Source organism: Neomonachus schauinslandi, chromosome 11, assembly GCF_002201575.2.
Source record: "Neomonachus schauinslandi chromosome 11, ASM220157v2, whole genome shotgun sequence".
NCBI lineage: Eukaryota > Metazoa > Chordata > Mammalia > Carnivora > Phocidae > Neomonachus > Neomonachus schauinslandi.
The window spans coordinates 3,812,127-3,837,361 of NC_058413.1; the positions used below are offsets into that span (position 1 = coordinate 3,812,127).

General features: G+C 52.2%; 2 protein-coding genes across 4 annotated transcripts in view; both read left to right on the top strand.

The window, feature by feature from the left end:
- The window catches only part of FGF19 (fibroblast growth factor 19), a 4,884-nt gene extending 3,012 nt beyond the window's left edge, over positions 1-1,872 (top strand). The window contains exon 3 of the mRNA XM_021685280.1: positions 734-1,872. Coding sequence (XP_021540955.1) covers positions 734-1,048 — 315 coding nt within the window. The 3' untranslated portion in view covers positions 1,049-1,872. The remainder of the gene's footprint in view (positions 1-733) is intronic.
- Positions 1,873-13,872: 12,000 nt separating this feature from the next.
- On the top strand, positions 13,873-21,676 carry LTO1 (LTO1 maturation factor of ABCE1). Of its 3 annotated transcripts, XR_002480049.2 has the most exons (7): positions 13,904-14,020; positions 15,366-15,471; positions 16,863-16,933; positions 19,869-19,986; positions 20,291-20,403; positions 20,901-21,057; positions 21,345-21,676. XR_002480049.2 is itself a non-coding variant. In XM_021685153.1 (6 exons), exons 1-5 carry the CDS (start codon positions 13,971-13,973, stop codon positions 20,357-20,359), a joined length of 414 nt encoding a protein of 137 aa, XP_021540828.1. In that variant the 5' UTR covers positions 13,873-13,970; the 3' UTR covers positions 20,360-20,403; positions 20,901-21,676. The 3 variants fall into 3 exon arrangements, 2 of the variants coding, with proteins under 2 accessions (XP_021540828.1, XP_021540829.1); XM_021685153.1 differs by having other exon boundaries at positions 13,873-14,020; positions 20,901-21,676; XM_021685154.1 differs by having other exon boundaries at positions 20,291-20,408; positions 20,901-21,676.
- Positions 21,677-25,235: the final 3,559 nt, after the last annotated feature.

The following is a 25,235-nucleotide window of genomic DNA, read 5'->3' on the forward strand; positions in this document are numbered from 1 at the left end:
GGGGGGGGGCCTGAGGTTTCCTACAAGGGCACCAGACAAAAAGGCCTCAGAATGGCCCACCGTTACTCAGGTCTAAATGGGGAATAGATGCTTTAATCTGGGCTCCAGACTGGATTAGGAGAGCACACCTGGTTTAGCCATGTCTCCCCAAGTGTGGCCACCAGGGGCTTTTTCAAGTCAATAGTCCTGCGTTTCCCGTAAGGGTGAGGGGTGCAGACACGCATGTTTTCACTTCTGATTTTATGCATCTATTGCTCAGAACAAGACTAAATTTAAGAAGTGACATGATTTAGGGAGAGCTATAAAAGATACACAGATATCTGTATATATAGGTATTGAGTACATACGTAAACATACATGAAATATATATGTGAAGTATATGTGTATATAAAGGTTATGAATGTATATAAGCACATATATGTATAAATTTATGTTAAAGTATGTATAATGTGTCATATTTAACATTTAGTGTTACAATTTATCATATTTATATATGAGTATATGCTCGATGTGTATATTAATGTGACGCATACTTTATGTAAGTATGAATTTACACGGATAAGCACGTACTTTATACGTAACTATACACACGGATACATAGGACCAATCATGTGGACCCAAGTGGGAGTATGTAGCTCAAATGCTCACCTGGTGGCCAGCCTCTCTGCCACTTCTGGTGGTGTCACCCCAGGGGGCTCCCGCTGGTGCTCACGGCCACCCCTTTTCTCCCTAGCCTCAGTACTCTGCTGGAGACTGTGCTTTCGAGGAGGAGATCCGCCCTGACGGCTACAATGTGTACCGGTCTAAGAAGCACCATCTCCCCGTCTCCCTGAGCAGTGCCAAACAGAGGCAGCTGTACAAGGACAGAGGCTTTCTGCCCCTGTCCCACTTCTTGCCCATGCTGCCCGGGAGCCCAGCAGAGCCCGGGGACCTCCAGGACCACGTGGAGTCTGATGGGTTTTCCGCCCCCCTAGAAACAGACAGCATGGACCCTTTTGGGATCGCCACCAAAATGGGACTAGTGAAGAGTCCCAGCTTCCAAAAATAAGTGGGGCTGTGGCCTCCCCTCCACCGCCCTCAGAGGCCAGGACCCCCGACCTGTGGTGCTTGCAAAGTGGGTTCTGGCTATGCTTCTGCAAGTATGATCCTGGGCTCGTGCTCCGGGTAGCTTTAGGAAGAAACATCTAGAACTTGTACATATACAGAGTTGTACATTGGCTGTGCCAGTTCCTAGCGGATAGACATGTATGATCTTGAAATCGTAAGCCCTCCACCCCGCACCTTTGCCATTGCTGGACAGTTTGCTGTGCTGCCCTGATTCTGCTTGAATACCTCCACTGACCGGGAACTCACTACCTTTGGGGAAGTTCTTATGCCAAGCTGAAACGTTCCGCAGTTCTCTCTCCCGTCATTTCCAGTAGGGGCAGCCAGAAGAAAAGCGGTCATTTTAAACTCACGTACAGGTGATCAGCTTTGTGAAACCTTAGGTAAATTTGACTCTACCACATGAGAATTGATCGAGGTCTCCACTCCAAAGAGGATCGTTGGTTCTCCCCCAGCCCCTCCAGGACAGAACTGATCAGGCATGGCCCACCAGGCTTTGGGAACAGGGAGAGCCCAGAGGCCTCCAGCCTGGGTAAACCTTAAGAACTCCCCGCTATGGCTGCTTCTGGGACAGATGACCTTCACCGGACTACTTGGCAGTCTGCCCAGGGTCCATCGGGAATTCACTTGCCCCTCCCCTTGACCTCCAGCGCCCTGTACATAGCCAACACTTACCAGGGCTCACTGGTTCCCCTAAGTGAACGACCACCTGCTTGGGGGGGACAGGACGTGAGGACAGCCTCAGTAGCCCTCCTTCCCCGGGATCCTATCTGCTCTGGGCATGTGGGTTTCACACTTGAGCACCCCTCTGGACAGAACCCCGCGGGCCCCCCCTTCCGGGTCTCCCACACAACGCTGCGGCTCTGGCGCGCTCCCTCCTTTCTCCAGCGCCGTGGATACGGACCAGAGAGGAGCAGACATGCCTTCTGGGGCTGTTTCCATGTTCCCAGCCCTTTGCGGGGCAGTGGGACTTGGCAGCCTCTCACCTTAGGTAGACCTGCTCATCGCGTTCAAAAGCCAGGAAAGGTTAGATTGGGAAGCCCCTGGTCTTGCCAGTAACTTGCAGAAGCAGCAGGGAGAGGAGCCCTTCCCAGCACTTAGTTGCCAACGTGGTATTTATGCGTAATTTATTTTGTTGGATATGTACATCTCTCTATTTTCTTACTTTATTTATACCCCCCCAAGTTGTATTTATGATGTACGTGAGTTTTGTTTTCTACATTAAAGCACAATTTGTACCAAAAGTGGCGTTTCATTACCCAGCTGGATGCCTGTGAGGGAGAGTGGGAAGGGAGGTAGACCCCGGCGCTGAGCGCAGAGGAGACGCTTCAGGTGTTTGCTGCATTTATTTATTTATTTTTTTAAAGATTTTATTTATTTGAGCGAGAATGAGAGACAGAGAGCACGAGAGGGAAGAGGGCAGAGGGAAAAGCAGACCCCCTGCTGAGCAGGGAGCCCGATGTGGGACTCGATCCCGGGACTCCAGGATCATGACCTGAGCCGAAGGCAGTCGCTTAACCAACTGAGCCACCCAGGCGCCCTGTTTGCTGCATTTAAAATTGAACTTTCTACCGAAGCTCCTGGTCATTGGCAACCAGCCCCTAAGCTGAGGCTCAGATGGGTCGAATACTAGATGAGGTTAACCCAGTGGTGGAGGCTGCTTGGGCCTGGGTGCCAGCTTCCTCCTACCACCCCTGCTAGGAAGGAGTCTGGTGAGGGCAGCCACGGCGTAGGTGTGTGTCAGGTGCAGGAAACAGACTCCAGCTAGTAGTGTCCCCCTCTGCATTTTGACATAGCTCTTTGCTGGGGGCAGGTGTTCCTGAGTGAGCTGGGATGATGAACAGCGACCCCGGCCTCTCCTCTGTCAGCTAGATGCCGGTGGTAACCCGTCATTACGGCTACTAAAAATTGAGAAAGAAGTTGCTGCATGTCTTAGGGCAAAATTCTCCAACCAGCTGTTCATTCTGGAGCAAGTCATCCACTTCTCTGAGCCTCTGTGCCCTCACTGTAAAACGGGGACAAGGATGGAGAGAGCAACGAGGAGTGGAGCCGCCATTCCATGCCTGGCACAGACTCCATCAGCAGGGAGTTACTGGGCACTCATGTCGGCAGGTAGTCCACCAAAGATCAAAGTTAAAGTCTCCCGAGGCCCTTTCTTGGGGCGCCTCCTGTGCCCCCTGCAAGTGCTCCCCACTCCAAACTGGCATGCACCCCACACTGCGGACAAGCCCAGAGTTGACCCTCCGCCACTTGCTCATCATGACGCTACCTCACTCTTGAACGCGCCCCCCACCGCCCCAGGTGGCAATGCCGAGTGGGTGACACCTGCTGACCACATCCTCTACCCCTTGTTCTACAGGTGAGGGAGTACAGGACCACAGAGGCAAGGCACGAGCCCAAAGCTGCGTAGCCCGGAAGCAGCATGTCGGAAGGGCTGTGGGGTCAGGCCACGAATCCACCCCCCCACGCCTGTTAACTGTGTCACCTTGAGTGAGTCAGGTCACCCCATGATTCTGCGTCCTCGTGTGGACGGTGAGATGAACAAGGTGTGCATTGCAGGACTGCTGGGAGAATCGCATGGAATTCTGTCTGCGAGATGCCTGGTACAGAGCGGGCTGCCAGACAGCAGCCCTCACCGGGACTAGAACTCGTGGCCCAGAACAATTATTTCCACTGGTTCTTAAATTCGGTTGCATGGTGGAATCACCTAGGGAGAAATCCAGTCGCTAATAAATAAATGCCACGTCCCCAGAGATCAGGTCTAATTGGAATGGGTATGGCCTGGACATTTAAGATTTTGTGAAGATCCCCGGTGATTCAAATGTGGAGCCCAGGTTGACAGCCACAGGAAAACCATTTACATGTGATCTTCTGTGTCCTGGAGACAAACACTTCAGGGGAAAATGAAGTGGAGTGTCCTCCCCACAGCACAGCTGACAATAATGACTAAATGTACATCTTTGTGAACTAATTCACACTAGAGTGTTGATGGTTAATACATTTTCACTCTGGGTCACGTTTTCACTTGACCTGGCAGCCAAAAAGCTGTGATGACCGTTTCTCTGGCTGACGTGGGCGCTCTGGCAGGAGAGGGGGAAGATTATTCTTCAAGGCTGCACCTTGCATTCACCCCCCTGACCTGCCTCTGCTCCTCATAGGAAGGTGGCCTTGCCCTCTTGTGGCACCTCCCTTCCCTGCCTTAGAGAGTTGTCAAGTGTAGCAAATAAAAACATGGCATGCCCAGTTAAATTTGAATTTCGGATAAGCATCACACTTTTTAGTAGAAGTCTGTCCCATGCAACATGAGACATACTTATGCTCAGAAATTATTCATTGTTCATCTGAAATTCAAACTTAACCAGGTGTCCTGTATTTTGTCTGGCAGCCCTACCTTTAGATCCACAGCACTGACGTGGGGTCAAATAACGAGAAAGTAAGTACCAGGGGCAGAAAGTGGCTCAATTGGATAAGCCTGTCCAGTGGTGAGATCCCAGAAGCAGAATGCAAAAGAATTCTTTCTTTGGGCTGTTTCTCCACCTGTGATGTGAGAATCCTTACCCTGCCTCAAGACTGTTATCCTGGGGGGTGGTGCACCTTCCTGAAAGGCCGGGCGTGCCTGGCTTCAGGCATGCTGTGAGAATGGGGGTGGCTGGACAGCACCAGCGTCTCTCTGTCTCTTTGCATCTTCTCCCCTCGAAATGACAGGTGGTCCCCAGCAGCTGCAGCTTCTCTTCCATCCTCCTGCAGCCTCAGCAGGGGTGACAGACAGTCCTTTCCCACCAAAGGCTCCTACTAGGGTCCCAGAACCCTTCCCCTGTCCCATGTTAATTCCCCACCTGATTCCGGCAGCTGGGGGCCGGGATGCTCTGATTGGCCAGGCCTGGGTCACCCCCTCCATGCTGGGAGGGGTCAGCCTGGGACAGCTCAGGGATTGAGAGTGGGGTGCTTCCCCAGAGGAAAACCCCAGAGGGGACAGAATTCTCCCAAAATGCCTACATTTGTTGATTCACCATCCAGCGTGCTAAATTGGGTGAGCTTCCATCTTCTGGATCAGGAAACACCACCTAGAAATGATCCAAAAGACAGAGAAGTGTAAGGGGGCGGTGGGCATAAGGCCTCCCTGGACCCAGAAATGGGTCATCCAGTTAGAGAGGGCAGGAGAACAGCGGCCCCTGCCTTGGGTTCAGGGCACTATCAAGGTCATGAGAAGGGAGTCTCAATTAGGGGATGGGGAGAGGAGAGAAGGGGTATCTTTTGCAACTAGGAGCAGAGGGAGAAAGACAGAGAGACAGACAGACAAGAGATATATTAAGCACCCCATCACATATTGTTACAATTTTTGCCTCAACTGTCAAATATGATTTTAAAACGCTCATGAGAAGGATCATCTAAAGGTTTACTCCCCGTTTTCCCAGTCCGATGCTCTGTTCCTTCCTGAAGTTCCAAGCCCTATTCTGTTACAGATTCTTTGTCTTCAGAGAACTTCCTTCTGCCACTCTTGAGAGGCAGGGTGGCTTTTGGCAACACGTTCTCCTCGCGCTCCCTCGGCCCGAGAATGGCTGTATTTCTCCATCCTTCCTGCTTGTCTGGTCTGCGGAGGGAGACAGAACTCAACCACTTTCTTCCTCCCCTTCCCTTCCTTCATCCCCCAGCGCCCCAGAACGTGACCGTCTTTGGAGATGGGGCCTTTAAAGGGGTGATTAAGGTAACATGAGGTTACCATGACGGGTGTCCTCATAAGAAGGGAGGAAGGACCGGGATGCACAGGGAGAAGACCCATCTTCTGCAAGCCAAGAGGGAAGCCTCCCTCCGGAGTAGCCAAACGGCAGACTTCCAGCCTCCAGACCTGAGACGACAGATGAGTGTTGGGATTTTGGCACGGCGCGCTCAGCAAACTCCTGTCTGTCTCCGGATGGTCTGTTAGTGGCCAGACAGAGAAGGTGCACCTCATTCCGAGGGCCACGGGGGGCCACAGGGGTTACTCAGCACTGGGCTGCAGGTCCCTGGGAAGCTCCACCTGCTGCAGGGTGTAGCATAGAATGGGGGAAAGGGGGAGCCTGGGAGGAGTCCTCGCCTGCCGCAACTCTCACACCAGAGGCAGGACCCCTTGCCCTTTTGGGGGCCTCCACCTTCCAGCCTGTTGAATGGGGAGGGGGTCCTTGGATTCTGTGTGAGTTTCCTTTTAAAGGGGTGTGTATTTAATCACACTAATGCCAATGTGAGAGTTATTCTCCTTGTGAAAAAGCCACAAGAGATGAAGTCCCTCCTAGTCTACCCTGTCCCTGTCCCCATCCCCATCGGCTGCGTGTGTGTTGCCACATACTTGAGAGCCTCTGTGGTTCCAGGCGCCGCATACGCCCCTCTGCACCCCTCTGCCCTTGCTGCCCTCACCCCTGCCTCCCCGTCTACCTTCTGGCTTCCGCTCCGCTCTCTGGCCTCTTCACGGCTTCTCCGCGCTGACCACTCACCGTGGGCTCTTTAGTCTCCACAGCCTGGACCCATCCCGTCTGTCTCTTTGATCCAGTCTTTCCAGCCACACCAGCTAAGCTAGCCCGCCTGGCCTGGCACAGGATCCCATCCGCAGAGGACAGCGCTCAGCACCTCGGCCTGTCCTGTCCAAGGCCCTGGGTTGCCGCTCTGTCGCCTCTTCCCAGCAGCGCTCCCCAAACATCCTGTGTTCATTTCCTAGAGCTCCCATCAGAAATTACAAAGAACCAGGAAGCTTAAAACAAGAAAAATTAATTCTCTCTGCCTGGAGTCCGGAAGTCCAAAATCAAGGTGTAGGTAGGGCCTCGCTCCCTCTGGAGCCATTAGGGGAGGATCCTTCCTGCCTCCTCCAGCTTCGGGGGGGGGGGGGGGCGCCCAGGCATCCCTGGGCTATGGCTGCACCCCTCCAGCATCTGCCTCTGTCTTCATGTGACCCCTCTGTGTGTCTGCTTTTCTGTGTTATGACATGACACCTGTCACTGGATGTAGGGCCCAGGTAGGTAATCCAGGATGATCTTGTCGCAAGAGCCTTACTTCTGCAAAGCTACGTTTCCCAACTAAGGTCACATTCTCTAGTTCTGGGGGTTAAGACTTGGACACATCTTCTTGGGGGCATCATTCGACCCATGACAGATGGAAAGACATGAGTGGTGTTGCTTTCTTGGAAAGGGTATGCACGTTACAAATCTTTCCAGAGGCTGCCGGATTGCACAGTCCATTTATCCAGAGGCCACTTTAATGCACACTAGGGCACAGTCAGTCCTCACAACCACCTCACCTGAATTTACCCGTAGGGAAGACTGAGAGCTGATGGGGAGGGTGCCAGGTCGGGGGTTTCACCCTCCACTGACACCAGCCGGGGTCTGCTAGGGCCCTGGCAGCTGGGCTCGGGAGAGCCCCAAGGCAGGCTGGGGGTCCCCTCCTTCCTTGTCGACTGCCTTGCCCTGTGGTTCCTGGGCCCCAGGTGGAGTGCCTGCTGCCCAGGTAGTGGGGGGGAGCCCAGGCCCAGGTGAAGCCTGGATTCAACACCAGCCCTCGGGAGCTGGGCAGCAGGGCCCAGACCAAAGCAGGCTGATGGGGGAAAGCTCCAGAGCCTCTGTGCTCTTCCTGGGAGACCTGGGACGAAGTCTCCACGATCATGTTCCTCCATCAGAGCTGGGTAATGTCAGTTGGCCCGAGCGTGCATCCTCTATATGTGATCTGAGGGCTCAGAGCTGGACACGGGTGGTGGGCCAGGGCCTGCTCTAATGGGGGCTGGGTAGGTAGAGGCTGGGGCAGGTGGTAATGGAGGGCCATGTGGTCTGCCCCTTAGAAGCCAAGTAGCGCCCCCCCTCCACCCCCCCAACCCCCCGGCCCAGCCTCAGTGTCCACCACGAGTAACTCTGATAAAATCCCTCTTCAAGGCACGTTTTTAAGAATTACAAATGATAACCTAAGAAAGGGTCTGACACACAGATAAGTGGGTCCTTATCATCGTTATTGCAGCCTGGCTGGGGAAATGGAAGTTCGGGATAAGAACGTTCCAGCCCAGTCGAAGGGCCGCGGGGAGGGATTTCCGAGCCCGGGCGGCAGGTGGCCAGAGCCGCGCTGGGAGGAGCGGGCGGAAGCGCAACGGCGCCCCCCAGTGGCGGGTGCCCTGGCACGGTCTCAGCCCTCCCGCGGACTTGCGCGGTGGAGACGAACCTCGGACGCTGGACCCCAGGAGTGCTGCGAAGGGAGAGGAAGGCTCCTTCCCTTCTGCGCCCCAACATCAGATATACACCAGGAAGTTACCATGTTGCTAAGAGTCATTAATATATTTACTGCATCTCCTGCATGCCAGACACTCATTCTCTTATCAACCCTGCAAGAGGGTACGTGCTGTATTCCTCCCATTTTACAGCTGAGCAAACTGAGGCCCCTGGGGGAGGTGAATTCCCCTAATGCCCAGCTGTGAGACTGCACTTCAGATCCCCAGAAAAGTTGGTTTCCTGGAATAGCACTACACACTGAGCAGAGGAGGAAGTGGAAAAAGGGGTTCCCATACTGGGTGTCTCCCCCCACCCCCCAAGGCTTACAGGGACCCCCAGCCTTGCCTTCCGATGTCACCGCCCTGTTGGGAGGGGGATAGTCAGGCCAGGAGAAGGAAGTGGCAAAGCTGGCCCCACAGCAATCCGGGCTGTGGACAGAGCCCAAGCAGGAATGCCTGTTCCACAGAGGCAGGAAAGGAGGGAGCTCTCCCAGGCGGGGGAGGGATGGGGGAAGCCAGGAGGGGCAGCGGGGAGGGAAAGCCCAGAGAGGGGTGCTGGGGCCAGAAGGGGTCACAGCCCTGGGAAGTCAGACACTGGAGGACCAGAGCTGAGGCCCTCTGAAGAAAGGAAGGGTGTCACAACGCAGAGACCCACTATAGCCTCCGCTAGGGGTTTGTGAGCCCTCACGCCTCCTCTCCAGGAACAGCAGGTTGGGGGTGGGGGGCAGGGCTGGGTCCTGCCTTCACAGCCCCATGCAGCCTCAACAGGACCGCTCCCTCTCTGAGGGGCCACGGTGGAAGGCCACCCTCTACGGGGATGACCCTGCACTCCATGGTCAAACATGCCAGGCAAACAGCCCTGCTGGCCTCTGGCCCCTCCTCCCTCCCCTGGCCCAGGGGGGCCTTCCCAGCCACCTGCCAGCTGAGTTCTTTCACTTACTCACTTAACACCATCTACAGAGCGTCCATTCTGTCAAAGGCCCTTTGCAAAGGAAGCTTCGCAAGTTTGGCATCTGCTAATATTCAAACATTCATATGTTCTTTTAGAACTGTATTTACTTTGAAAATCACAGTTTTGGAGACACCTCCGCCCAGCCCATACTGGAGTCTGTGTAAGCGGGAATGAGCCCTTCCTGGCAGAAACCACGGAGACGTCAAGGTGTGTGTTTGGGACTGCGGCACAGCCAAGCCTAAGCAAACGCAAGGGTGCATGGGAGAAGTTGGCGCCCTCTCAGTGAAAGGGCCGAAAACAGATCTTTGTGCTACTCTCCCCCAAATAGTCTGCTTCTCCATAAGCATATGACTCCCCTGAGACCAACCGAGCACTACAGAACTCTGGTGGGGCCTACTTGCCCAGACTCACCTTTTCTCCTTCTTGCATTTGGAAGCACTGATTAGGTCCCTGTGGGTCCCAGGGCAGTCAGGACCATGGAGTGATTAGACGCTTGGGGGCGCTGGGGTCACAGGCTCTGGCCCAAATCTCAGAGCTTGTCCCAGGGGTGGAGGTTGACCCCTGCTGGCTGGGGCCCTTCTGTGGGTGTGAGTGCTCCAAGAAGCCTCTTGGTCACCGGTCACAGCACCAGACCCTCAGACCCCCCGCAGGTCTCCTACCGTTTGGCTGCATGAGATTCCTGAGCAGGCAGGTAGAAAATGGCCCTCCTAGGAAGCCACACTGGTCCAGCCACCGTGGACAACAGGATGGAGGTTCCTCCTCAAAAAGTTACAAATACAGCTACCTTGTTATCTAGTAATCACACTACTGGGTGTTTACCCCCAAAATACAAAAACACCAATTCAAAGGGATACATGCACCCCGATGTTTATAGCAGCATTATCTACAATAGCCAAATTATGGAAGCAGCCCAAGTGTCCATTGATTGATGGATGGATAATGAATGGCTCAGTTGGTTAAGTGTCTGCCTTTGGCTCAGGTCATGATCCCAGGGTCCTGATGGAGCCCCACATCGGGCTCCCTGCTCTGCAGGGGAGCCTGCTTCTCCCTCTCCTCCCGGCTGGTGCTCTCTCTCGCTATCTCTGTCACTATCTCTCTCTCTCAAATAAATAAATAAAATCTTAAAAAAAAAAGAATTTGAAATCACTTCTTTTTTTTTCTTCTGATTACAAAAGGCACTTTTGCTCCATGACTAAAAGAAAAATCAAACACAGAAACACCTACAGGAGAAGAGAAAGATTACTTATAATCTCATCAGTCCATTAGCCAGAAATGAGCACTCCAGCTCCGTAGCTAAGGACAGAATTAATCTGCAACAGGATAGGGCTCCTACCCTTGCAGATTATTTTTAAACATATATCAAAACTGGCTGAGAGACCCGCAGTTTTCTTCTTTAACCACCATGGGAACAAATGACACTTTCTTTTTTTTTTAAGAATTTGTTTATTTATTTGACACAGAGAAATAGCGAGAGAAGGAACACAAGCAGGGGGAGCGGGAGAGGGAGAAGCAGGCTTCCCACTGAGCAGGGAGCCCGATGCGGGGCTTGATTCCAGGACCCTGGGATCATGACCTGAGCCAAAGGCAGACGCTTAATGACTGAGCCACCCAGTCGCCCCGACACATTTTGTTTTTAACTCACTAATAAAATGGATGTGATTCCGGATTAGCAGTATAGATCTACATGTTCAGGTTTGGTTTGGTTAGTTTTGCAGGCTGCTGAGTATTTTGTGGCAGATACATGTAGAATGTAAAAAAAGATCAATTCCAGTAAATGAATACTTTCCAATGAACTTTGAGGAATTTCGTTTTTCACTTTAGTGATATCAATTTGGTTCTCTTTGAACTTGAACAAGAATATGTGAAACATTACAATTTTTTGAAGTGTATTCTATTTCATATGGTAGATTCCTAGGAGTTGATTATATCATCCCCTTTATACCTTTTGTTATAAATTAAGTATTTAATAATAGTGTATTGAAGTCATTAGAATAAATACAATCAGGCAGCTTTCAGAGATCCTAAATACGGAAGCTCTATACCTTTGAAAACCTTTTTAGTTTTCGTTGTACCTATACAAATTTATCATTTCTTTTTTTTTTTTAAGATTTTATTTATTTATTTATTTTGACAGAAAGAGAGGGAACACAAGCAGGGGGAGTGGGAGACAGAGAAGCAGGCTTCCCACTGAGCAGAGCCCGACGTGGGGCTCCATCCCAGGACCTGGATCATGACTGAGCTGAAGGCAGACGCTTAACAACTGAGCCACCCAGGTGCCCCCAAATTTATCATTTCTTATTCCATTCAATTAAATGCAGAAATTTCAGTTCCTAAGATCTCTACATAAGCAAATATCAGAATGTTTTCTCAAAAAACTAAGATAACAAGGAGAAATACTAATTCAGAGTTTTTCTACCTACTTTTTAATGAATTCAGTTGCTAAAAAGGACACTGAATTTGAAACTTATTTAAGGATATTGAAATAAATTATATTTGTATGTTCAAATTCCCTTTCTCTACCCTGGAGGCTCTCTTTTTAAAGTCTGATTCCCTATTTGAAAATGAAGCAATTTGTGAACAAGTATTACAAATCCAAGGTAACACAACCAATCTTTTATCCTTTAATGTTAAAACAATCTGGGTTCAAGACAGTATTTTAGGAACATAACCATGGAACACATGGGGGAAAGATCTCTCCAAAGCTTTATTTTCAAAACAATAGTTTGAATGAATAGTGTTGATTTTTGTTACACATGTAATCTTTCAAAGCTTTGCACAATTATTGAAAGTTTGAAATTAAAACTCATACTCTCCTGTATACATCTTTATTTTTATTTTTTTTTAAGATTTTATTTATTTATTTGAGACAGTGAGAGCACAAGTGGGAGGGAGGAGCAGACTCCCCGCTGAGCAGGGAGCCAGAGGACGATGCAGGGCTCATCCCAGGACCCGGGGATCATGATCTGAGCTGAAGGCAGACACTTAACTGACTGAGCCACCCAGACACCCCTGTATATGTCTTTGTATCCATGGGTTTTATCCTATACTGGTCTGTTTCTCCACCACATACTCTTTTCCCATGCCAAAAGATGTAGCTTGTTTCATTTTCTTTCAGCTGATGAGGTTTATGTCTAAAAAATCTATCTTATATATGTAATAATGAGAGAACCATTCCCTTATTTGGGACATTTTTGTAATACAATGTTAACTTTCATTAACTCATTAATAGGTGGGGATAAGGGTATAACATTGTACATATATTATTATTTTTATGTGAAAATTCAAAGGGAAAAATGTAACAAAATTAGCAAAACTTCATTGGTGGCAGGGCTCCTGGGTGGTGCAGTTGGTTAAGCATCAGGCTCTTCTTTGTTTCAGTTCATGTCATGGTCTTGGGGTCCTGGGATGGAGCCCCTCATCTGCTCTGTGCTGAGCACTAAGTGGGTTTGGGATTCTCTCTCCCTCTCCCTCTGCCCCACCCCTGCACGCATGTGCTCTCTCGCACACACTCTCTCTCTAATAAATATACATTTTTTAAAGAAATATACCTGATCTTTAAAAAAAATTAGTTGGTGGCCAGAGTGGTGGGAAAGCAGATTTGTTTGCTTGTTTTGCTCTTTTTCCTACATCTCAAAAGTTTTGTGATTTTATCTGCTGATGAAAAAAAAAACACCTAAAAATGAAAAGATATTTAATGAACAAAATATACAAAGTCTATTTAATTTCATCTTCTAAAAAAAAAAAAGTTTTATGGGGCTTTTTTATTCTCCTAACTAAAGTTCATTGTGCAAACATGGACTACTACTACTCAGAAAAAAATATAAAAGAGGACATTTAAAAATTAATGTAATTCCAAAATCTAGATCTAGTCACTGTGGACATTTTGGTGTATTTTCATTCTTTTTACAAGCGTAATCGTTTAATGTAGCTGGGCTTGGAGGATACGTAGACTTTTTTTCCTTGAACATCAGGAGCATTTTCCATGATCTTACTTTCGCCTCAAACATGATTTTTGGCGGCTGCTGGAGTCCTCGGGGTGCATGTGCAGACTGTGCTGCAGCGAACATCAGGGTAAGTCCTGGAGGTGAAGTTCCAAGGTCACGGGCACAGACGGCCCCTTCTCCACTCTGCCTGCCTGACCGGTGAATCCCGCACTCAAGCCTTTGGCCCATCTCTTCGCCCCTATTAGGATGCACTCATTGCTTATCCTTTTTGGTAAGTTCTTTATAAACCAGACACATTATTCCCTTAGTTGTAGTATTTAGGACAAACACACCTCCAGATTGCTCCTTGGCTTTTAATGTTATCACCACTTTGGGCATGCGCGAGTTTGCATTTTCACGTAGTAAAATACATTGGTTTTCCCTTCGAGATTTCCTCCAGGCTCTTCTTGTGGAAAAACTGCATCTGCACGCTCACCTGGATGTCCCACGTAGACTTTTAAGCCTTTTTTTGGCAAAGGTTAAATCTCGACTTCGCCGGCCCCGCCCCCGGCGCGCATGCGTCCGGGCCCCCGCGGCGCCGGCTGGGCCCTCGCGCGCGCCGTCCTTACCCGGCCTGCCCCGCGCCGCCGCCCCCGGAAGTGGCCTCGCCTCCGCAGACGCGGTGAGTGAGCGTTCGAGCCTCGCGGCTGGCGGTGGCGGTGCGGGGCGGCGGAGCCCGAAGGGCGGGGCGAGCCGGGCCGGGCGGGGAGCCGCCATGGCCGGGAGTCAAGACATGTTCGACGCCATCGTGATGGCGGACGAGAGGTGGGTGGTGGGGCCGGGCCAGCGTCTTCCCTCGGCTGCGGAGGCAGCGCGGGCCTGGTGAGCCGCGGGCGCGGGCGTCGGGTGGGGGGCGTCCTGGGCCAGTGACGGCCGCGGACGCGTGTGGGGCCGAGGTGCTCTGGCCGCTGCTTTACTTCTCGGCGGCGCGCCACGTGCCCAGCTGCTCCCCCAGACCCGCCTCCCGGTCCGGGCGGCCCCGAGCATCTGCTGGCCCTGATGACTGCCTTCCTCTGGGGACGCCCGGTACTTGGGTGGGACGGACCTTTGCCATCTGGGCGCTGCCCCTTTTCCTTGTTCCTTAGTGGTGGGACATACGGCAGCATTCATGGACATGCTGATAAATGTGTCAGACGTCATCCCTCTCCCTCCGGAGCCCCTGGGGAGTGCCCAGCGCTGTGACGGTGGGGACCCACGAGTTGCTTTGTGGCCATCTTCCAGTGCCCGGCCCACTTGAGACATCAGTAGACATCAGTCCTGAAAGAGAGCGAACATTTAACCGTCAGCCGCTGACGTTTATTTAGAGCTTTGTGCGAACCCAACAGTGAGCTCAGTGTTGTCTCCCCGTTAACTATGTTAGCCCTCTTTGTGGATTAGATCCTGTTCTTCACCGTGTTTTACAGATGAGGAGGCAAGATCACTCCCCAGGGTCACATAGCCAATAAGTGGGAGCATACACTGCCTCACTGGGGACTCCAGCAAACTTCTGTTTTTGGTGATTGCGGGTTAAGATGGTCCCACTTCCACTGTTGAGCCCTCAAAGTCCCAGCCGTTCCTCTTCGCTGGGCACCACTGCCTTCGTAGATTTTGTGGTGATCTGATGGCATTTCTCCCTTCTGGTGTACTGAGTTGTGATGGAAAGCCCTGTGTATGTGGCAGAGAGTTTTGAAGCACTTGACGTAGTGTGTAGCTTAGACTCACAGAACTTTGGCTCGCTAACCTGGCTGCATACTAGAGTCACCTAGGGGGTTTCAAAAAGTAGATTCCTGGGCCTTCCTCCAGACTCACTGAGTAGTATTGGGGGCGGGGCCCTTGGATTTGTGTCTTTAAAACTTTCCTCTGTGTTTCTGGTATCTTACCAGGTTTGGGATTCACGAATTCGGCCAGAGGCAGATTGGGCTTCGTGAGGTGTGGTGACTTGCTGGCAGAGACTGAGGGGGTAGAGCTGGGATCGTGGCCTATGACTTAAATTCGATACTCTTTCTACTGTACTGTGTCTTGTCTTGCTGAGTCTGGGTAATATGGGAGAGAAAATTCCTGGAAAAATTTTCTTCCAGGAAATACACTCTTTTCTCCTGTTTCTTTGATCAAGCTTGCTTCTCCATCGCAGGTTTCACGGGGAAGGATATCAGGAAGGCTATGAAGAAGGCAACAGTTTGGGTATAATCGAAGGAAGACAGTATGGCACATTACATGGAGCCAAAATTGGATCGGAGGTGAGTGGGACCCCCCCGCCCTTATTTTTAGAAATGAATCCTTTTCACTCATAGTTTATAGTTTACTGTGATGATCAGTATGGTAGAGCCAGAACTGGAGGCCTATTTAAACGGCGGTGGACTAGAGAATGTTGATGGAGCAACATTCTTCATCCAGAAGGACAGAGCATGTTGGTGTGCGAGCACGCCTCGTCTCTGCGCTCCACAGATACTGTGATTTTTACAGATGGAAGGTCTGTGCACTCCCGTGCCAGGCAGGCTGTCAGCACCATTTTTTCCAGCAGTATTTGCTCACTTCTTGTGTCTGTGTCACACTTCGGTGATTCTTGCATTTCACACCTTTTCATTATTACATTCGCTTCGGTGATCAGTAATCAGTGATTATGACTCGCTGAGAGTCTGATGAGGGTTAGTGTTTTTTAGCAGTAAAGTATTTTTTACTGAAGGTGTGTACATTATTTTGTAGACATTTTGTACATTGCTGTTGCACCCATGGTAGAGTAGAGTGTGGTGTAAACATAACTTTCCTATGCGCTGGGAAACCAAGCTGTTCACTGTCGCGGTGGTCCAGAACCGAACCCGTGTCTCTCTGAGGTGTGCCTGTGTAAGGAGGATGAAGTGGTACGGTCTGGGGAATGAGAAAGCCGGTCCTCGGCCACCTCAGTTTACGCCAGCGTATCACGGTGCTTCCACCACCTGAATCCTTACCCTGTGTCACCCCTTCCCATTGAAGTCCTCTGAAATCCATAGTCGTCTTCTCTTCTGCCCTTTGCCCTCACTGGGCCCTCGCTATGGAGGACCGGCCTTGCTACAGAGGACCGGCTCTGAATGACAGCCTGTGGCAGTCAGGATCACCACAAACTGTGTGGGCCTCCAACGACACGCTGGACTGGGTGGTTCTGGCTCCGGGCCGCACGGTGCTGGAGTCCTGCCTGCAGCCATGGGAAGGCTCGCTTGGGGCTGGGAGGGCCACTTCTGAGAGGGCTTACTCACACAGCTGCTCTTGCCGCGTGGACCTCTCCATAGGGCTGCTGGAGTGGCCTCATGACACTTGGGTCAGTGATGCAAGACAACAAGGCAGGAGTGACGTCGTCTGCTATGCCTAAATTCAGCAGCCATGCGCGGGGCCACCCCGCTGCAGTCAGAGGGGACCACACAGGACATGCAGACCCAGGGGCGGGGCCAGCGGCACCTTCTGGGAGGCTGCCGCCCCACTGAAGCCTCGGCCACCTGACTTCTGTGGTCTCGTGCCCAGCAGGTGCTTCCAGAACTGCAGCGTGAGAAGCACCACTGCCCTTCCTCCCCACCTTTAGTTTCGAGAGCTTGATAATTAGATACAGTGTAGCTTGTTGCTTATTAATTTCACGCTTAACTGTTTTGTGAATTCACAGATTGGGTGCTATCAAGGCTTTGCTTTCGCTTGGAGATGTCTCCTTCACAGTTGTACCACTGAGAAAGACAGGTAAAGTTTAAGACTTCTTTCTTTTTCATTGTGTGGAGGAGGAGTGTGGTTCCATAGCTTACTCTGACTTGGGGCAGTTCGTGCCTCAGTTTTCCTCATCTGTCACGTGGAGAAGATAGACCAAATTTGAATGTTGTCACATATTCACAGGAAATCGTAACTAGCGCAGAGCTCATTTTCGGTGTCTGGTGAACACGCGTTATTACTTGTCGAGCCTTCTTGGAGCCCTCTGCCTTTTCCCTGCAAGCATCAGAGCACCAAGTGGATTTTAGATCCCCTGCCAGTAAAATAATGTTGAAGTGGATGCTGTCTTCTCGTTTATCTTTCCTCGGAGCTTCTAATAAACGCAGTACGGTAACCTTGGTATGACTAGGGTTGGAAATGGTGACTCTGTTGTCACTAGGTTTTTAGTGCAGCCAGCGAGGTGTGCTAGTGAGATAAGGTGGTGTGTTTAACACGTGTTTGGTTCTTGGAGGCACTGAGTAAATGCTAGCTATTTTTCGGATCATTTGTAGTCTTTTTAAACTGTTCTCGCCATGTGCTACCCGCCGAAGCCCCCGGGACCCCGTTGCACATCTGTCTTCATTCTTAACCTGGGAACGAACCCTGAGGTGAAAGGCACGGGTGGCCTGGCTGTCCCGCTGCTCCTGGGAGCCCAGAGTCCGCTTCGGCTGGTGCCCTGCCTCCTGATGTCTGCTGCCTTCGCCTGGCCTGGGAGGGGCCCAAGGAGAGTGGATGACAGCAGGGAAGGTGGCAGTCCCCTGTCCGAGTGATTCGTCTTACTTGAAATATTTTGAATTTCTAAAATTTGGGCGCCTCTGTATTCGAATATGAGGACAAGGGTGCTCACAGCTGACTGTGGGTGATGCTGAGATGGCCTGCCCTACCCCGATGGAGTCCCTGGGCCGCTCCGGCAGCACGAGTTGCTGGCAGTGGACCAGATGTATACGGGAGCCGAGGCGCACCCGGGGTGGGGATGATCCTCTGAGGACTGCGAGAGCGGTTGGGATGGCGCTTGGCAACTTGGGGCGCCACTGGGTGGCAGTCAAAGCCGAGCTTGGCTCTCTTCTCCGCTCCTCTCCGCTCTGCGCTCCAGTCCGTCAGAGGATGAGCAAGGCCGTCCTTGGAGCTCTCCCTCAGCCTCCCCTTCTCCGTGACTCCGACATGTGCCGGCTCCTAGAGGAGCGCCGTACCCTGCGTGGAGGGTCGCACACCCAGGGGCTGCTGCCCCGGCCCCCCGAGCAGCGGCCCCCTAATTTCTTAAAGCCACGCACCCTGTCTGTCTCAGCTAGAGGGGGCCCGCGCTGGTTGGCTGGGGGCTGGCAGAAGCCGTCCAGCGCGCCTCGCTGCCGCCCCCTCCCCACCAGCGCAGCTCGAGGGCCTCCTTGAAACGCAACCTAGAAGCCTGTCTCCTAGGGCTGTGGGTCATGGTTTTTTGCATTCTTATGTTAGTACAGTTTTTAAATAATGGTAGAAGGCTGATAGAGGATCTTCTGTTTCTTTACATTCCAAGTAAGGGAAAAGCCCTATCTGCGTTACCATTCAGTAAAATAAGGGGCTTTTAACGCCAGAGAAACCACGGAAGGCGGTATCTCAGACTGAAGGATGGGGCTTTATGTCAGACGACCGTGGCTTCCTGATGGACGTGGAGGTGCCCCCCGCCCAGCAGCCTGGTGGGGCCGTGTGCAGGCCAGCATTTGGCCAGGGCTGAGCTTGAGCTCTGCCGTGTTGTTGGATCAGCCGGGAGCGGGCACACCCCCCTGACACACACCGACTTTGACGGTGTGACGGGCTGGGTGTGTTTCAAGTAGCTTCACTGACCAGAGGAGTAAGTTGCTACTTGCCTAGTTAAAAGTGGCTGGCATTCTTATCACGCTGGAATACAGCCGTTTCCCACATGTTGGCATTGGCCTTCCATCGCCCTGGAAACCGAGTGCTTTGTTGCTTTAATTTACTTCCTTTTGACCTTTTACAGTTTGTATTAGGTAGCCATCTCGTTCTCATAAACCGACTTGCCGTCGGCAGACTTCCTTGTGTACCTAAAAATAGCAGTTATGAGCAGGTACTTAGGAGATGTTGGTTGCTTTTGAGTCATCCTGGGGAAGAGTTCTGTTGAATTCCCATTAATCAAATACCTAGCATCCTTCTGACACTCAGATGACCCAGTGTGGTCTAGGGGAGGGTGCTTGTCAGGATCACTGTGCATTTCCCAGATGTGCACATCTGGGAATGGTCTCCCCCACCCCCAGGTGTGAGCCCCGGTATCCAGGGTCCCATGGAAGCCAGGAGACTTCACGCTTACTGAACACCTACCCTGTGCTAGGTTTTGGGCTTTACGGAGGTTACTTCTCTTGAAAGCCGTGAGGTGGCTGTTAAATGTGCATGTTACAGAGAAGTTAAATACCCGAGGGCCTGGGAGCCACCTCGCCTCCCAGCAGAGCTTTGCCTTCCTGGGAGAGGGACATGGACCCAGATACCAGACACTGATTCTTGCCCTTTGGAGGGAGGGGCTTGCTGGTCTACCTGCCGCTGAACTCCCCAAGGCTGTGAGCGTGACATTTCTGGGTCCCGGAAAATCCCAGGCCTACAACAGGCTAGATCGTGTCCCACCGCTCTTTTCTTGCCTGGTTTTGTCTGTTCCCATGTCTGTGACCTAGGGGAGGTCGGCGGGTTGCCTCAGTTGCTTGCTCCCTGGCTGGGATACAGGTATATCCATAAGCTTGATACGCACTTGATGTTGAGTGCGGGGTGTGGGCAAGGGCACATTGCTAGGTAAATAAATGTTGAGTGTAGTGAGAAAATTATTCATCCGGCTTCTGGACTCAGGCATGCTGAGCACGCCCATTGCTTTCAAGTAAGTGATCAGGGTCGTCGTTACATAAGCAGAGCCCACTGTGTACAAAGGACTAAAAGTTTTTATTTCTGTGCTTTACAGCAAAAAGATGAAGGCCTTAGAATCGTTGATTGGAATGATTGAGAAGTTCCCTTACGATGACCCTACTTATGATAAACTTCACGAGGACTTAGACAAAATTAGAGGGAAATTTAAACAGGTTTGTCCACTGCATGTCTCTCTTTGATAGGAGTGCCTTTCTCCGAGCCAGCCGTGTGCGGTCCCGGGTGCTCATGTCGCTCGTGGTCTCGGGGCTGCTTGTGCCCTGTGCGTGGTCCACAGAAGCACATCATTTTTGTGTTTCTATATGAGAAAACTGAAGTCGGTCTAGAGAATGAACAGTCGTTAGAACTTTAGGGGTTGTGTAGACACGAAAAGCTGCAGGTAGAAAGTTTTGTTCTAATTTGTGAGTAGAAATATATAAGATTTAAAAAAAATACATCTTTTTTCTTCTGTGTTTTCAGCTTTGTTCATTACTAAATGTTCAGCCGGACTTTAAAATTAGTGTGGAAGGTTCTGGACTTTCATTTTGAGGATGACAGATGAACAAAGACGAAACATCAAGGAACAGATGTCCGTATGTTAAGTGTTTAAAAATGTGATTCAAGGCAAAACAATGATGGAGTGTTCATTGTTCTGTGGGGAGGGTTCCAGTTTGGCCGGTGAAAGGGCTTCCTTCTCCCTGGGGGCTGCCTATGTCGCCTGGGTGCCCCCTGTGGCCCCTCCACACAGGCTCAGCCTTTGTTGGGCCCTGTCTGCTCTGCAGTCTGAGTCCCTGCCAGAGCGCTCGTGAGGCCGCTCACTCCTGGTCCAGGGTTGCTGGCCTGTGGTCCCCTCCAGCTGGGCAGGCCTGGCCGGTTCTAGACGGGGGGTGGCTCTGGCTAGGATTACCCCCTGAGCCTGGACTTGGCGCTCAGAAGAGCAGTTTTTTAGGAACTGAGAGCACCAGGGTTGATGTGACGTGAGTTGGAGGCGGTGTGCCAGGGCTGACATTCACTGACCCTGAGGATGTGCCGGCACTGGGCGCTGGGCTTCCCTGTTCTGTGTAATCCCTTCAGTGTTCCCACTTTACAGATGAGGAAACCGAGGCCCGCGGGGACTGCCCAGTCCAAGGGATCAGCAGCAGAGCTCGGACTCCGATCCTGCGCCTGCCTGTCACCGCCATCTTGTGCTGCCTGCCCTGGAACCCGCGGTCACGGCCATGGAGTGGGTCGCTGCTCTCAGGCCCAGGGTGCGCGGGTCCCCACTGTGCTCCGTGGAGCCACGGGGAGTCACTGTGGCCAGGTGACACGGCATCTGGCTGAGAGGGGCTTCAGAGGGAGCCTGGACATACTCTTTGCATGTTTCCAGATGGGGGTGGGGCTTTGCAGCATTAAAATGGTTAAGGCGGGAAATACTTTAGGCTAAAGACTGAATGTTGGGCTGCTGCTATCTCTACAGAGTTTGGGAGCCTTGCATTGAGGACACTGTGTATCTCCTGTAACACGACTTCTCTTGTCTTCTGCCCGTACTTCGCAGGCATCTGTATCCACAGGGAGGTACTGGGGGCTGTAGGAGGTTCCGTCAGTGGTTCTTGAGCATCTCTCTGCCCGTCCCCTTGCGCACCCTCCAGGGGGGCGCCCCCAGCATCGCTGGCAGGTCCCGCCTGCTCCCGTCCGAGGCAGCGTGTCTGAAAGTCATGCGTGAGATGAATAAAGGGGTAACCGGGAATCTGTTCCAGTTTTTAACATCATCCTGGATCGTCTTAGTGGTTGTTGCCATGCTGCCCAAGCCGGTGGTCCTGAGAGCCCGCCGGGAGACTCAGGGCTGGGGGCCCCGCAGGAGCGGGTGTGGGTGTTTGCTTCCCTCTCGTCCGGTTCCCTGGGTCAGTGTGCTGAGGGAGAGACCGGGGCTTGACCCTGCCACGCCGCCGCTGGCGTGTGAGTCCCCGAGCATGGCCCTGGCCTTGGCCGCCCGAGCTCCCGGGAGCTGGCGTGCTCATGGCCATAGCCAGCGCCTGCCCGCGACCCGATCCCGCGGCCACCGAGGCCAGCAGCCGACCTCCCTCGCCAGTGGGACGGGTCAGGGGGTGGGGAGGGGGCAACTGTGGTGGTTTTCCTTGATGGATTGTTGTGTTTTCTAAGTTCTCTATTGTGGTAATATATTACTTTTACAAGTGGAGAGAAAAATAGCCAGTTTTAAAGCAAAAGGCTGTCTGTGGGAGCATTTATAATGTGATATCCAGCAAATTCATTCCTTACTCCAAGGTATCTGGGATCCAGGTCCGAGGGCAGGCGTGCATTGAGTGGGCCAGACCGCTGCTTCCTGTTACGTTTCTGTCCACGTGTCTCATTAAAACATGTTGTAGACACAGTTCCTGCGAGAGAATGGTGCCCCGTGATGAACGTTAGAGGAGGTGTTCATTCCTCCTCAAGGACCCTGGCTCAGCCACCTGTCAGCAGTTGTAACTGACCCCTCCTGCCCAGACTCCCTCTCTGTCCCCCACAGTCTCGGCCTCCCGTTCCGGGGTTTCGTGTGAGCTGCAGGCAGCCACGGGAGGTGGAGCTGCCTCCTGATCTCCTTCAGGTCTCTCCGGACACCAGGCTTGACCTGTGCCTGCCTGGATTCGGTTTCCAGGAACCTCTGGTCGCCCCGACAGACCCCGATTACGGCACAAACCGGGCACCTTAACGCTTCCTTTGCTCTGTCCCGGGTGATGCCATCTGCATTGATGGGTCAGGTGTGAGCATGGCTCTTCTTGGCCGAAGAGATGGTAGTGGAAGTCTCCTGAGGGCCTCTGGGAAAGGTTAGGTCACTCTGGAGAGAGATCTTACCTATTTTGGAAGTTGTCCCATGGAATTACTTGTCCCATGGGGGTGACACCTGGGCTTACTACAGGCAGCTGACCCCTGGCTCTGGATGAAGCCACACCTGGGCACGTGTAGCAGAGCGCTGGAGAGAACCTGGCCCTGGTGACCTTGAGCAGCTGACAGCCAGCCCCTGAGCTGCTTTGCTTTTGGACTTCATGTTACACGAGCTGATGAATGTCTTACTCTAGTTCAAGGCTGTTTGGCGGTGGGGGGGTTCTGTTGTTCACAGGCAAGGTATCCTGCTTGCTCTCCCCCATCCCATCCGATCCTGTCCTGTGTACCTACTTCTCTTGGATGTTGACCTTTGTCCAGATTGGCCTTGAGTTTGGGAGCTCTCTGGTGTGGGTTTTGTTCCTTTCTGATGGAACAAAAACATTGGTTTCCCAGAGCTTTGGCCTGCTCTCTCCTTCCTGCTGGAAACTCCCAGCATATTGTGTGCCACTATTGGTCCACTCAGGGCACCATAACAGACACCACAGATGAGGCTCACTCAACAGACAAGTACCGTCTCCTGGTCCTGGAGGCCAAAGCCTGAGGTCCAGGCGCGGGTGGGGTGGGGTCCTCCTGAGGCCTCTCTCCTTGTGTATGGACGGCCATGCTCTCCCTGTGTCCTCACGGGGTTGTCCCACCGTGTGTGTCTGTGTCCTGTAAGGACCCCAGTCACACTGGATCAGGGCCCACCCTGGTGACCTCATGTTACCTTGATCACCTCTTTAAAGACCCCCATCTCCCGATACGGTGACGTTATGAGGTGCTGGGGTCAGGATTTCGACATTGGAATTTTGGGGACACAGCCCGTAGCCACCCTGAGCGGCTGCTGGGAAAGAATGTTGACCTAGGACTTAGGAGAGGAGAAAACATTTCACCTGGAGCTGCTTCATCGAATTCTGGAATGTGAGTCATCGGGACCAAGGGCAGTCTGTGTACAGGCCAAACTGTCCTAGGAGAGGGCCACGGTTTACTTTTTATTTCATATTCACCATGCTTTTTCTCCACCCAGGGTGAGAAAAGGATTTGGAGGCACTTGGGGAGCCTGTAAGTGGTGTGTTCAGAATGAGGGAAGGGGAAGGTGGACAGGGAGGGCTTCCTAGAGGAGGTACCCTTCACCCTACTGCTTTGTGAGCTCTCATGTGACCTCAGCCCCACAGACCATTTCCCATCCTATCTGAGAACAGCAGTGTAATTTGGAGAGATCGAAAACTGTAATTACCCTGTGAGGTCCTCCTAATTCCTACAGTAATCCCAGTCCTGAATGAATGAAGTGGGGAGCTGGTCTTTAACTCAGGAAACTGAAGTCACCAAGCAGGGATGGTTGACCAGAGACAAGTGGGCACAGTGTCCCAATTCCTACAGGATCAGAGTCCTGGAGTTGAGGGCCCTGCCACGGAAGGCTGGATGGCTTGTCCAAGTCCACGTGATTAAGTGGCCCAGCTGGGGCTTTGCAGATTCCTTGTCCGAGAAGGAAAGTCACTCCTAACTCTTTGGGGACTTCTAACTCCTTTCTGATTAAAATCAAAGTCCTTGCTGGTCTGTCCCTCGGGGGCCCTGCGGAGACAGCGCTTTGGCCACGTCTCTCTAGGGCCCTGTAGCAGATCAGCTGGGCCTTGGGTGGTGGGGCTGGAGGTTCTGTCTTGGGTGGTACCCAAGCATGACCCCGTTTCCGCTGCTCAAGAGTGATGTGCTGGGGAGCGCAAGTGCCCTGGAAACGCTTGCTCACTGAAGCCTTAGTGATGGGTTGGTTCCATCTTTTATACAGGATTCACTGAGCACCTGCTGTTCCCTGTGGGGGAGTGCCCCTGGAATGGCGGGGTGCTCACTGAACCCCCTGAAATTCACCTGTTTCAGGTTGAATTGTCCCCCCCCCAAAAAAAAGCCATGTTGCAGAGCTAACCCCTGGTACCTGTGACTGCGACCTCATTCAGAAGTAGGGTCTTTGCCGATGTGATTTAGGCGTAAGTTAAGATGGGTCGTACTTGCGTGGGGGAGCGTGACTGTCCTCGTAAGGGGAGGAGACACAGGGAGGGGATGCCATGCGAAGGCAGAGGCGCAGGCAGGGCCGAGATGGGAGTGATGCAGCTATAAGCCAGAAGGGGTGCTAACCAGCAGCCACTGGAGGCTGGGAGAGCGTGGCCCTGACCACACCTTGATTTCAGACTTCCAGCCTCCAGAACTCAGCCCCATCGTTTATATTGGGGATTATATCATTAAATCTGGAAAAGGTAGAAAACACACATACGTTGTTATAGTTAAGAATCTTTGAGCACCAAACGACAGGAAACCCGTATCAATGGACTTAAACAGGAGGACAGTAATTGTCTCCTGGAACAAAAGCGGGGATCTCCCTTCAGGAGAGGCTTGATCCAGCAGCTTGTCCAGAGAGCTGGTACCTTCTTTCTGCTCTGCCGCAGGACTGGCCTCGAGCTCAGAGTCCACCCTGTGGCCCACAGCAGCCCCGTCAGGGGTGGAAGAGCCACACCAGCCCCCGGAGTCCTGAGGAAGAGAGGGGAAGGCTCTCTTTTTCAGAAGCCTCAGAAAATGTCTCTCCCTGTCTCGTTGGCTC

Bases quoted from the DNA above. Each gene is read 5' to 3' on its own strand.
- LTO1 (XM_021685153.1), top strand. From the start codon at position 13,971: ATGGCCGGGAGTCAAGACATGTTCGACGCCATCGTGATGGCGGACGAG. The intron at 14,021-15,365 runs GTGGGTGGTGGG...TCTCCATCGCAG, and splicing joins ATCGTGATGGCGGACGAGAG to GTTTCACGGGGAAGGATATC. The intron at 15,472-16,862 runs GTGAGTGGGACC...GTGAATTCACAG, and splicing joins GAGCCAAAATTGGATCGGAG to ATTGGGTGCTATCAAGGCTT.